Below are 14,670 nucleotides of genomic sequence, written 5' to 3'. Positions count from 1 at the left end.
TACCATGAAATACAACATCATCTATTAAAAATATGTTGTCTCTCAATGAATTCCTAGTTTTAAAACAGCTGACTTTGTCTAAGGACAGGAAATATAATCTGACCATTTTGTATTTTATGGGAAAGCTTTTTTTTTTTTTTTTTTTTTTTTTTTTTTTTAAATTTAAAACAAAACAAAACAAACAGCTAATATTTAAATAACAGATTAAGATTGAAGTGCTGGTTAAACATTGATTTAAATAAGTTATAGAAGATTCCAACAACACCAGCCTTTATAGAGGTTAAACATTCTCAAAAAGACACATTAAGCAAGGCTCTCCTTTGTACCAAAATACAGTCTCCAAACAATAAAAATAAAACCAACTTTTTCACAATGAGAAATATTGAAGATAAACTGCAGCATCAATATAATCTTATAGTTATCAGTTAAAGTATTTAAAACAAAATAATATTATACTACTTTTGTTTCTTACTAAAGACACTGCAAAGGCTTATTTATTTATTTAGTGGAATACAATGTGAAGAGAGTGGTACAAATTTTCTGATGTACTGTTTTCTATTTATCTGCTCTAACAAAATGAATCTCAATATGGTTACACTGGTGAGCTATCCAGAGCTCTCTAAAATTAGAGTAAAGCAAAATACAAAACAAACCTTATGTACCTTTAATCAAACAGACTTCATATTATGCTTAACTTTATTATACTGCAGTTGCTCAAGTTAAGCCACTGGATGAGTAACACTTCATAAAAATGTGCTGGATATTATGTATTTTGATGGTTATGAAAGGCATGCTAAAGCTGGAAACCAGCACAGCTTTTCAGTTGGCTCTCATTTATAATATACACATGAGTAATAATCTCTGAAAAATGCATGAGCATGATTTTTAATCTCCTGTCTTGCAGCCCTTAGTTAGATATCACTCCCGCTACATGCTTGCGATTCTTTAAGTTGGTACCAAAGGCAAATGGGTGGAATGAGAGGATCAATTGAATAAGGTGTGCAGGACTGTGTTGCCTTCTTGCTCACCTTTCAGCAGCCAAACGTTACACTTAGAAATTACGCACTACTATTTTATTTTAACGTTTGAAGTCTCAGCGATTTTAACAGGGCTGACCACATCAGGGTTCCAGCCCAATATGTGCTGCAGAATATCACACTGATAGCAGCGTATTAGATTGTAGCTCCAAACTGACATCAAAGTCAGATGGATATACACACCAATGCATTGACACCCAAGTACAGATGTGGCCCCTCCTCTCAATTTCAAAATAGCAGAAAGACCCTTTGAACAAAATATTTCTTGAAGGCTTTTCTTGAGTGCTGATAAGTATAAAATTTTCTCCAATATAAAGACACCCAATACCATAAACCCAAGCACTGCTTGTTTGGTCTTATGCTTAAGTGCAAGACAGTTTAGGAAAAAATGGAGTATACACTCTAAATTCTGCCTTTAAAGCCTTGTCTAATACCTATTCTCTGAGTACTTCTGAGGTTCTGACATTTTAATCTATTAACCTCTCTGTGAAGCACTAAGAAAAAGGGAAAATAAGAAAGAAGCAAATAAGGAAACATTTAAAATAAAAAAAGATATTTAACATCCTATTAAATAAATAACTTAGAGAGAAATAAAAAGAAATGAATTTAGGACATACAAGCAAACCATACTATTCATTTTGTTAGAACAGTTATGCACTACTTTGCTTATCCTATCCATTCGTCCACAAGGCTTCTCCAGAAATGTCATTATTTGTGCATATGACCCAAGTGCTTCCAGTAAATGTTTGTGTGTCTAACTGTTCATTGAATCATTAGGCTTGAATGAGCAATTAAGGAATTTGATATGAGTTAGTATTCCATAAATAGCATTCCCCATGAATATCACGCAACAGATTTTCTTATGTCCATCAAGGTCTGTTGCAGTGATTTAAAAAAAAAAAAAAAAAAAAAAAAAAAAAAAAAAAAAAAAAAAAAAGAAGTTCACACTGGCAATAAATTCCATCCCCTTTGATCCAGCTTCATTTTGATTATAAGATACGACAACAAACTAAATAAAGGTATTTCATGTGCCAGCAATAAGTACAAAACCTTCAAAGGCTTCACCTGCTCTCGTTTCAAACATGCAGATGTCTGTGCTACTTCTCCACATCTACCTTTTAAGAGAATTACCAAATATTCTTGACATAACAGCCTTTGGTTCAGCTGCACCAAAAAAATAGTTTGTTCATCTACGACATGACTACCATAGGAAGAAAGTGAGCTGAAGTGTTTTTTCTTCTTGTTTTCTGTCCTCTCTTCGTGGTTCCCCTCCCATTCAGAGCCACAAACATTTGCCTTCCATTGTGCTTCCAATTTAAGGACGCATATGTGTTATATCCATTTTCTTCTATTCTTTCCTTCAATTTGCAGTCGCTATTAAACTCCTTCTGTTAAAGGAAGAAAAAAACCCCACAAATTCAGAACAAACATAAAATTTCACCATACTGAAGGCAAATACTTTAAAAAAATGTTTCAAAACGATTGTAGTCTTTTGTATGTGACACTCTTTTAGGATTCGACAGCGTATTTACATAAAAGTTTCACTGTGTCCACAGCATATAAAGCAACATCAGTTAGACTGCAAAAAGTGAAATTAACAAAAGATATACCTAATTATTCAAAGCATAGATATAGCAGTTAAATTATATAATTCATTAAGAACTGAAAATCAATTTCTCTGTGTTGGATTATGACAAGCATATTAAATCAAATTCTCAGTCATAAACTCAAGAGTATGAGGAAGCAATCTTGGAATCATTAATCACATTTCAGTTCTGATAAATATAAGTCTTGAATATCTTGAATGAGACTATTGATACCATACATTAAACAAAGATTGATGAAATAGGACTATTTTTTATTTAAAGTAAGACTTTGGACCACACTGGTAATGAAAAAGGGCTTTTTTTGGATAGGTGCACAGCACTGTTAAGCTGCTATCACAATTGATGTGAGGCCTGTTCACTTGGCTGACCTGAAACAAGGTTTAGCCTGAAGAGGAATCGTGTATCATTGATCCTGTATGATGGGATCAATCAAGGATCCCATGTCTTATTGACTAAAAATGGTGTAAATAATTTTATGTATGGGACCAGGGATTAAGGTTTTCTATTTATAAAGGAGAATCAGTCATCAGGCTGTAAAAGAAATCAAAAATACCAGCCTGTGGAAACAGGTAGTGGAGATTATTTTTTTCCTGTACTATTAGATGTAATTTTACATAGATACACTTTTCTATACTGAAGCCAAGAGCAGTTCTTTTCATAAACAAGTAATTCCTGTGTATAAACCCATCTAATTTTAGCAAACTACTTTTATTACATTTAGAAGGCTTTTCAAATTGGGGTGTTTGAAACATAATTCAACGAAAATGAAAAAGCAGCGTTTTGTTGTTTCTGCATTTCAGAAAATAAGATGTAGTTTCACAGCTCAGGGAGAAACAGGTCAGAATCTCAAACTATGATATACTAACTACATGTGCTATTTTTAATGTCATCATGAACAAGACAAAATAAGTTTGAATAATAAATCAGGTTTCATGTTAATAAAATCAAGTTAAAATATATTTTCCATACCTATTAATTTCAATTAGAACTTTTAAACTAGTTAATGTTAAGTACTTTGATACAGTGAGAATTTTGTGCCTACACTGTATATTTCCCTTGGTTGCTTCCATGACCATGGAAGACCTGCTTGATGGAATTATATATATTCAAATTCAATTTGGCTCCCAAAGTGTTCTTTAATTTTGGGATTGGTAGTTATGATCAGTGGGGAAGACACTTTCAAGGCAAGACTCTTTAAAAGACCACAACTGACATTGCCTACATTCACAAAGCTACCATATAGATAATTTACCAATTATTTTCTGTAATATGTCACCTCTGGTGCAAATGTATGAAAAAGGCAGGTGCTCGTCAATCACCTAAACCACAGTAACCTCTCCTATCTGCCAATTTTTTAAAAAAGCTTAAAGAAGCTAATTTTGTTGAAGAAACCTAACAGTGAGTCTTTCTTCCCCTCATTTTAACCAAAATCAGTCAAATGGAAAAGTATTTGATTAACTTAGAAAGAGCTTTTCTTGCTTTCCTAGATGCAGATTTCAACTCAAATCCACCTTTTACTTCTATTCTTAGATAACCAAGAAAAGATGATGTTGTGATGTGCTTAAGAAGTTTTACTGGAAGGGATCTGAGTGCTACACAGGATTGCTTTGTTCATTTCAAACAAATTTCAGCATAAGCCTGCACCAATGTCTATTGTGCACGTGCTCAAGGGTGTTTTTACAATTTTTATTGGTTCTGGTATTAATATCCATCTGCAAGCTGCCACATTGTAGTAATATGAAGCTAACTGCAAGTCCTGAGTTTATGGGAAAAATAATAACAGAAGCATTCCTGAAATCGCTAAAGTGTTATGGAATAGGTTTTGATAAATCATTATGTTGTGATTTTATGATGTGAATATTGAAAAATTATCTCAGCTGGAATTTTAAAAAAAAAGGCTTCCCACATTCGTATCTTCCTGTCAACACGATTTCTAATACACTATGAATTACTGAATCTTATGGCAGCAATTTCCATCTATGGTACGTGAAAGTAATACCATACTTCGATGTCTTTTGTACATATATAGTGTTGAGATAGACTCTAAATAGACTCTAACCACACCAGACAAGGCTAACAAGTGGGGTAAGAAAGCCTGTCCTGGGCTTTGGGATGGACCATCGCAAATGACTGAAGTGCACAAATGAGATGTGTGAATTGAAGGTGGTGATTTATGCTAGAACCTTCACCTATGTATAGAAGCACACTCCTTGATCAATTACTGTACTGAGTACCTCAGTACACAGTTTTCTCTCTCAATAAGCACTGATCATCCTGTATTTCTGACCAGTATAAATCTAGAAATTAAATCTACATTTACAGGAATATAAGAAAAATTTCTTTGTTCTGGTCTTTCCTTAGTGTAATTCTTTGACACTGTCACAGAGTTTAGAAAATCAGAGGTATTTTGTTGAACCAGGGGTGACTAGCCACAATGCAGGTGAGGGAGGACAGTTTATATAGTTTGTATGAGCTAAACACACTCAGTAGAAATGTTTCTATAAAAAAGAGGGCCAAATTACTAGAGGCTCCTTGATTCTCACTTGAGATTATCATTACTTGATTGTTTTCAGCAGAAATAGGAGGCCTGCCTAGATACATTTCTCAATGATAAACTCAGTCGCTATATGTGACCTCATTTTATAAAGCATATGGATGATCTGAACATTAAGCAACCTGCAGATTGGTTCATAACCTTTCCAGGACCTGGAACAACGTTGCAAAATTGCATACCAAACTAGATGTAATACCACAACAATCTGGTGTTTGTGTAATCATGGGGATATGTGATGATATATTTGAGTTGTTAGATTTATGGATCATATCCCCTTCTATTAAAATATTTGGATAGTTTCTGAGTTTTCTTGTGTTAGTTTCTTTCTGTTTAGTTGAATACTTTTGAGTTTTGGTGTTTGGATTTTTTTTTTCCTCTGAAAGTATCAGTAACCCCAAACTTACACAAATACAAACTAAATATATATGGACAACTTTCAAGTGCTACCTGAATTCTGCTCAGGAAACTTTTATCTACTAATATTTAAGTTCATGACTCTCTGTACTGTCCATAATCTTAATCTTTAATCAATATAGTCAATTAAAACTTGCTACTCTAGGAATCTTCTTCAAAGTTTTAATTTAATGATTTTGTATGTTTACTCCATCAGCTCAAGATTCCATGATTTATCCCTCTCTCCCCCACCCTCAAATTGCTGATAAGTGTGATTGCACTGTAAAAAAACATGGAAAACAAGCCTTAAAGATCACATTTTGTGAGATCCTCTCTACTGAACACTCCTTAATAAGCAGTGTGACTGAGGCACTAAGCATGATAAATCCCAGCAGCTATGCTGATATGACGTGCGCTTAGCAAAGAGGAAGCTTTTGGAGAGGAGTGATTCTGGTTTATCAGAGGATGAAATTTTGATGAGTAATTCATTTCAGCCCTAATTAGTAGCAATACACAGACAAGCAGTTTTTTCAATAGGCAAGACAGGGAACTCTGCTGACTCCTGAAATCCATTTGGAATGTAAAAAGGTACTTACAGAGCCGTAGACTTTTCCTTTTTTGTTCATGGCTAAATAGTAGTTACTCTTAATAGACTTAACTGCCACAACTCCAATTTCTACAGATGTTATCTCCAATATGCCTAAAAAATAAAAGTTCAGCTATTTAATCATTTGATACAGGATTTTTTTTACAATAGAAAAGACAATAAACCTGAAAAATACTAAACACTGTAATATTTAGGATCAACTGACCAAAAAATTCAGCAGAACTATTCTTTAAACCACTGCAAGAATATACACATTTTTTCAATTAAAATGTTTTGTAACCCTGCATTTTAATCCCCATAGATACTGAATCCACTCTTCTTCTTAGCGTAGATTTTACTAAAATTTGTCAGAAGAGACATTGAAACCCCAACATCAAATCAAATATATAGCATACGTCAATAGAATATTGGATTTCCCGAATCTTTAAAACCCTTGTAGAACATTTAGATAAATTTAATCTCTTGGTTGCACTGAGCTGTTAAACTTACTTTTGGTAAGTGTGTTGACAAAGTGGGAAATAGTAAGACCAACACTAATAGCCACACTATCTTTGTCTTCTAGATATCAGAAACATTTTGCTCTGTTTGTAATAAATATAAATTCTTCCCCCCCCGCCCCCCCCTCCCCCCCCGCCCCCCTTTAAAACACTCTCTTTCTGGGACACTGGATGGCTCAAAGGACCTGTAATGGGAGATACACCTTTTCAACTCTGTTTTCTGCCCAGGAGCATACTGATTTGGGAGCAGGAGACTGCATACCTGGCTCCAAAGTTTCTCCTATTTTCCTGACATTTATGTAGCAATAGTTGGACCAACAGCCTGGCTAACTCAGTGTGGTACACTAAGGGTGTCTTTCTTGATTAGGTTGTGATATTGTACATATACCAGGGCCATGCTGTTGATAGGGGCAGATCAGTGAGTCTGTATTTGCAGGGCTCTAATCTGTATTTTTCTTAAAATGTTGCTCGTTTTCACAGAAAAGAAAAGCCAAAGTTGTTTTATTGATCTTCTGAGAGAGCATTGTTATACAGGACTGAGCAGCTCTCCCATTGGACAGCTGCTAAAGTAATTGTGCTCAAAATCAGAGTAAAGTGGACTAACTTGTGGATGAAAAACTATTAGAGGGCAAAAATGTGATGCAAATTCTGCTACAACACCATGAGTGACACTTTTTTTTTTTTGTATCCTCCAAGCCAAAAAGCGATGAGAATAATTCAGTTAATTCTTTCTACAGAATTGTATTCTGAACTGCGTCCGTTTCTAACACCCGTAACATGACAAAAAATCAAAACAAACCAAAACACAAACAAAGAAGCAAGGAAAATACTGGCATAACATATGCCATTATAATTTTTTATGTCGAAATGGATTAATCTGATTTAGATTTTTCCATACCATCCTTGTAACAAGAACATCCTATTAGGCTATTTCAATTAACTATTTCACTAAGAGCTGAAGGAGAGCAGTGCCTAAATAAGAAACTTGTACAGAATTAGCCCATTTTAAATGTCTTGCACTTGAATGACGGACATCACTGCTTCTCAGTAAAATACTTAAATAAAAGCAACAGAGGTATTCTCATAATTAATGAAAATATACTCTGGTTTTTCTGGTAAAGTTTATTTGCGATTTCACACTCCATTATACTTCTGGTGGAGCAACTGTAAGGAGGTCATGAGGAGAAATATTACTCCATTTACATTATATCTGCAACAACTAGCTTGATTATAGCTGGTTAAGCTATTTCATTGTAACCAAATACAGCAGATTTGTTCCAAATTATTATCAGGTTGATAATATCATCACTAGTCATCATGGATTTTTTTCTCAGTGAATATGTTCTGTGTACCTGAAAGGTGAAAAATGTATAATCTTCTTTGCCAATTTTGTATATGATATTCTCTACAGTATTTCTTTTGGGAGAAGTGATATTTTAATGGATATTTTTCTTTCAAATGAATTTAATATTCATCTGTTAGCCCTAGGGTAATAGGGACCTAATTTGATACTTTGATATTTTGCTACTCTCTGTAGTCCTCCAAGAATTACCTGCTAGTAACAAACACATTTACAATCTAGATTTTGTCTAGATTGTAAATTATTTGCACCTACTTACAGATTTTCCCAGGAGAAGAGTCTCTAATTTGATAAAAATATTTTGAAGGCAAAATAATCTTTCATTGGTTTCAGTGATGCAGACAAATTTCAAAGGTCAGCAGAAGATAATCTACTCATCTGACATGAATCAGGAAGAATGCCTAAGAATTTTCTGGAACTTTGAAATAACTTAATTTCAATAAAAATAGGTAAAATGCACTTGATGTAAGGGTGAAAATATGTATTTGATTATTCTTGAGGCAATATTAAATTCAGGAGGAATCTATTAAAAAAGGAAATTGAGATACAGTATGAAGCTTAAAACTATGGTGTTTTCCCCTTCCCCCCCTTTTTTTTTCAATTTCTTATTCTAGTCCCATCAATGTCAACTTTTCATTGGAGCTCTTTTTTCTTTTTTTCTATGACTAAAACAAAAAAGGCATTTCAACAGTCTTCCTCGAATGCTTCTTGTATCTGATTTTATACCATTTCTTGGGCTTAAGGTATTTCCGTGCCTTAAGACTTAGCTCCAAGAACATGTGTAAGAGAAATAATTTCCATGATATAATGTGACTTGAAATTATTCTTGATAATAAGCAGTACAAAAAAAATAATATTATTGGGGTAAAAGTCTTAGGAGTTATTTATTCTGGTTTCATGCTTCTTAGGAACTTGGAAATGAAAATATATTAAAAAAAAAAAAAAAAAAAAAAAAAAAAAAAGCACTCTGGCCTCTATTATGGTTTTAAACCAGATAACACACTATTATTTTACAGCCGTAACTCTGCAAATCCCAACAATTACAAGTGTAATTGACCACATCCACTCTTTATAATTAGAAAGATTTCAAATATCATCTTGAGATGTTCCTTGTAGCTATGCATGCACTCTCTTTATAGGTCCCAAAGGCTTTAAATTTATTCCCAACAGGACTCAAATGTATTTACCTTAAATAAACTGTATTTTTATAGTTTATAAAAGTGATCATTATACATATTACAAAGCAACAGAAACTTGAGTGTTTGTCTTCTTGCTTTGCACAGAGGGTCTACAAAAGCTAGAAGGGAAAATTGCACTTCCTTGATTAGCTATGTTAATTTAAAATGTCCTATGTTTTATAAAAATGCTGATAATATGAAGCAACAAAATTAGAAAATATCCTAGAAAATGGATAAAGTTATGTCAAAAATTATGTCACACATCTTAGCAAAGAAAATTTGACAATATTAAATCTGTTGTCAAGGCAGATGTACAGTGGATGCAACTTGGTTCTGGGACCAAGTTCAACTTCTTTGCAGTGTGAGGCAGTGGTCATTTTCCTGTAGTTGTATCATTTGCGTAAGGAGCTATTATAAACACATTTAAAACATCTCCAACACTAGTTGCAGTCCTCTCTGTGTAGAAGAACAGAACCACTATGCATCTTCCTACACCTTTCAGAGATTACCTCATATATGTAGCAATCCACAAACAATCCCTCCCTCCTTTGAGTTTTCTTCTGTTTGCAAAAATACTGTAGATGAAGAGTGAGTTCAGCTGGATAGAATGTGATGATGGTTGAGAGCTTGTGAAACCTTTTAGTTTCCCAGATGACAAGAAGTTGCTGGGTCCATGAAGGAAGTTGCAGCTCTTGGTAGGTAACTGGAGAAGACAGGGCTTGGTGTGACTGCGGGTGAGACTAAACTGACTTCTCAGAACTTTGGCTTTTGTGCCCTACAGAGTTTCTCTGAAGGGGTGTCTTCGACTGTCACAGGCTTGAGTAAAGACAAGTTGGTGTTCAGGCATAATGTTGAAGACACAGTAGTTCAAAATACTGTTCTCAGTAGATATGTTGAAAAAAAAGTGTTTTGGAGCAGATAGATTTGTTGGATATAGTCATGGAAGAGTGAAGTGCTAAGGTATATGAGGCTACTGACTCTGTTTCCACTTTGTTTCATCAATTACACCTGAGCAAAGCAAGTTGAAAATATCCCCAAATGACAAGTTCTACTGATATTCCTATATTGACCTATACTTAGTGATAACAGAATAAGGAAGAAGATGGATTAATAGATTAAAAACAAACAAACAAACAAACAACCCCCCCCAAACCACAAGAAACTGAAGATGGCAAAGAAATCTTGCCTTTGAAAGCTTTTTCAATGAACCAAAGCGCACTTAAAGACAATCTTACAGACCTTGTGCTTGACTTTGGAAGGGAGCTCAAGATAACTGCACAACCCTTAGTGCCACAGTATCGGCAGAAATCTTAAATAATAACCAACCTGAACCATAACCTAAACTTTGACTTAAAAAACAAAAAAGTTTATTTGAAGTTAAACCAGTTCTGTGTTTTTTATTAACACCTGACATTTTTTGAGAGTGCCATCATCCCTACTCTAATTCAGAAGTTAATGTACTGAAAGACTACAAAGAAATCTGCTAATGTGTCATACTTGGATCAACTGTAGCCAGTTGTAGCCAGTATTAATGTCCCATGAACTTTTCTGTCCAGTGCCCACATCTAATTGTTATAAATGGATATCCAATTTGATTAATATAAAGAACGTATTTTTTAGTAAAAATACATTCGTAAAAAGCCACAAGCAAAAACCAATTCAGCACTGTGCCAGGTGAACAGTACCAGGTGAGACAGGGAGGGGTTCTCTGGCATTGCTTCACTGTATTTCACAAAATGCGAATATCATAAAGTTCCTTTTATATGCTCTCAGGCTTTTTGGGGGTCCTCTTCTTCTGTTGGTCTTACCCTTTCTTACATGTTGGGACATGTTTCTCTCTTTATCATAGCTCCTGACAAATATTTTGGAATACACTTCTTTCAGACTAATATTCATATTGGTTTGGTAAAACCCCCCTGGAATACACATCTCCCAGATGAATATTCATGCTAGTTTTGATGTAATCTTGCTGGATGAAAATCCTCTGGAATATGTATCTTCCAGATGAGTATTCATGTTGGTTTTCTTTTTTCAGATGAGATTACTTTAGTTTTAACATGAATTTATTTATATCATGTATTTCATAATGCATTTGGATAAGCCTAAGATATGCATCCAAACTTCTGGAAGATTATGGTAACCAAACCTCTGAGCCTTCGCACATCAGCGTATATCAGCATATATCAGCATAAGATGCGACATCTCCACAGTGCATAAAAATCACACAAAAGACTAGTTATTAGAGCCTGTTCTCAGACCCACACAAGTCTGTACCAACTTCCTTTTCATCTTCTACTTCTTTTTTGGATGTAATTTCAGAGCAGGGCACTGATGACTCAATCAATGGTTCCCTGTAGACCAAGCAAATTGAAGGGTGGCACCTGGGATGAGAGAACCTCTTAGCGATCAATAGTGAGAAGTGTTGCTTAGTAAAGGAGGAGATCAGGTTTAGCTACAAAATTGGCAGGAATCAATTTCACTAGTGTACATTCTGACATGTAAGAGTGACAATTAATTCAGGATCACAACCTACGTTTTTCCCTCTGGTCAGTGAAGACAGGCAACTTCAAAGGACAGTACTAAACACCACCATTCCCTTTATTAAATTTCCAAAGCTAGATGGGTTAAACTGAAGCAAAGGAAGTGCTGGAAGTGACTTTGAGGATTCATCTGTGTTGTCAGTTGTGATGAATTCAGATGTTCCCTCAAGGACACGATGTCTGTCACCTTCATCACTAACACACAAGCATGTAATCAGATTTAGCTGAAGTGCTAGGGAATATAAACATTTGCTTCCTTCAGATGGATTTAATTCATGCTGCTGAGATGCAATGGCTACACACAGAGCCAACTGTACCTGGTTCTGTTAACCAGAGCTCAGATTTCTTGAGCTCTGTGTTTTGAGCCAAGATGGAAAGGCATATAAACAGCTGCATGAATGTTGATGGAAAATGTTGATGTCTGAGGATCTCAGCCTGCTTGACCCCAACACTGCAAGATTTGGTAACTTTTAGATTAGACACAGACAGTGCAGGGATACATTATCTGATCTGGTTTTGGGACAGAGAATCTCTAAGTGACAACTCATACTAACCAAGGAAAAGTAGTGATTCATATACCAAGAGAAAAAGTGGAAAACAAAACACCACCACCACAGTACAGTATGTATGATTAGATGCAGGGTTGCAGTTATCTGGTTAGATCTCTTGACAAAGTTGGCTTAAAGAGTTTCAGCCCTTCTTTCCCCCAGCTTCTTTTTCCTGCCTCTGTGCTGAAGTTTACCAACCCTTCAAATGTAACTGCTTGTGGAGCAGTACTATAAACAAGATCATTGGAATGATCTGACTTGGAAAAAACTCTCAATAGAAAACAAATCAACCTAAAACCCTAAGGACTAAACAATCCAAGTTTTTGCAGTCAGTTTTAGTAGTATATATTTTCTAGACCTTCTAGTGTTCTCTTTTTGGTCTCTTTCCAGTTGGCTAATTTTTTTGAACTGAGGTGCCCAAGACTGGACTAGTGTTCTAACTAAGGCCTGATGGGTACTGACTTGAGCAGAATGACTACTTCATGTGTTTATAAGGAAACTTGGATCCTAATCCAAATCCTAATCGAAACTTGGCAGTCCATGTATGTTTCCATTTTGTAGACAGGACCAGGCACTCAGGATTTCTGCCAAATCCTATATTTCCATGTCTCCACAGAAACATGCGGGAACATAGAAGCTTATAAGTGAGTAGTACAGCTCAGTACATTTTCTGAGAGCTGTGTGAATCTGCCTATTTCAACCTGGATGAAATCCCAAGTTATCTTTCACAGTCATGATTATTATGTTCACCTCCTGCATTTTACCACTTGTATAAGATTCAAAGTGAATAACTTTAACTGGAAGAAACTGGATAGAGGTAAGGTTATTCCATTTAAGGTCCATCTTAACATACTCAGGACGGACAGTTGCACTGCGGGAGAAACAGTCCCAATGGCTGACAGAAGTATCCGTACATCACTTGCAATCTCTCCTTTCCCTCCTCAGGAAGGGAGGAGCTTCTAGCTGGGTGGAATGTACTGGCAAAAGAACTAATAGGTGGAAATTAGCTAGCAGATACAATAACTATATTTGCAAACGGGGTGCAAATTATAACTAAATGGAGACAAACAGTATTTAGACACTGACAAGTAGCAGCAGAAGGAAGTGAGCCAGGGTGCTAAAGCAGTCAGAGTATGTACAAACAGATGAAAAAACCTCTTATGACACATTGTATAGATGTTGTGGGACAGGAAAACCCAATGTGCTGCAGATGTCCTCTGCAGTTTGTCTACCAACAGTCTTTATCCAAATGACAAGTTTGCTGTCTGGGGCTGAGACTGTCTGACACATACTGTGGCTGTTGTGGCAGCTAAGGCTGCTAGAACAACAGCTAAGTCAGACAACAGTTCTCTTTAATCAGTTTTGTTTCATTTTGGACCTCATTTGTTCTTATGATGGATCTTCATTCCCCTTTGTGCAAGAAAACAGGACTGGAAAAATATAGTCTGTTATTTCCTCATCTCAAACACTTACCTTATTGTGGAAGCATAGGAGACAGAAGCATAACTACCTGCCTAGCTATCAAAAAACTTGGCAGTGTGTGCTGCGCTGCCTAGGGCAGGTAGGATCTTCTCTTGAATCTCTGTGGGCATAATGACTTAGTAATGGGGTAAAATAGAAAAAAAAATCACAAAATTCCACAGGCTCCTCTTTAAAATACCATGATTAAGAACAATTTCTAGCAACATACTGCTAGTGCTATGTTTCTCTGGGAAAAAAAAGGATGTTTTAGCATTTTCCCTGCAAATCAGAAAGTTGCCAAACACACTAATACACACCACCAATTAGTTGTTGGTTCTAATGCTTTATGTCTGTCTTTGCCTCACATGGGAAAAAGGAACCCATGGCATTTTAAAATATGGGATCCACATGTTTATAGTGAAAGATTACCCCTGGACAGCTATAATGATTATTTTTTTTCTCATGATTATATTTGGTGGTAGTTATTCATCAACACTTTCAACAGTTTTCTTCTGCAATGCCAAGTATTCCTAATGTTACTTGTTCATAATAATCACTTTCACAAGAAGGCTTTATAAGAACTCTGGGAACAGAATTAACATCTGAGAAGTATAGATTAGAGCAGCTGTACACTATGGGTAATCAGTATTAAGAAAATCAATGCAAACAGTATTTCACTGTATCTAAAAATTCCTTAAAATTCACATCTGTTTTTTGTCCCCTCTGTTTTTTTTTTTTTCCCCCAGATTTTTTTTTCTTAGTCAGCCTGGATATGATCAAATAAAAGGCAGGCCTCTGACCTTGATGCTTATATTTAGATAGTTTGGGACTGTTATATATGATTTGATGGGTGATTTTTAGTAGCTCATAACCTGATTGGTACTTTGC

At 35.3% G+C, this 14,670-nt stretch overlaps 1 protein-coding gene across 3 annotated transcripts in view; it reads right to left on the bottom strand.

Annotated features, from left to right (window-relative positions):
• Positions 1-1,977: 1,977 nt before the first annotated feature.
• FGF10 (fibroblast growth factor 10) overlaps positions 1,978-14,670 on the bottom strand; it is a 59,862-nt gene continuing 47,169 nt past the window's right edge. For all 3 annotated transcript variants that reach the window (XM_058424224.1, XM_040090944.2, XM_040090943.2), the window contains 2 exons: positions 6,188-6,291; positions 1,978-2,425 (listed from right to left, as the gene is read on the bottom strand). In XM_058424224.1, the coding sequence (XP_058280207.1) occupies positions 2,228-2,425; positions 6,188-6,291 (302 nt within the window). In that variant the 3' untranslated portion in view covers positions 1,978-2,227. The remainder of the gene's footprint in view (positions 2,426-6,187; positions 6,292-14,670) is intronic.

The sequence above is a fragment of the Hirundo rustica genome, chromosome Z (genome assembly GCF_015227805.2).
Source record: "Hirundo rustica isolate bHirRus1 chromosome Z, bHirRus1.pri.v3, whole genome shotgun sequence".
In the NCBI taxonomy this organism is placed as follows: Eukaryota; Metazoa; Chordata; class Aves; order Passeriformes; family Hirundinidae; genus Hirundo; species Hirundo rustica.
Note: the sequence above shows the minus strand (reverse complement) of the source record. Positions and strands in the feature narration are given on the sequence as shown.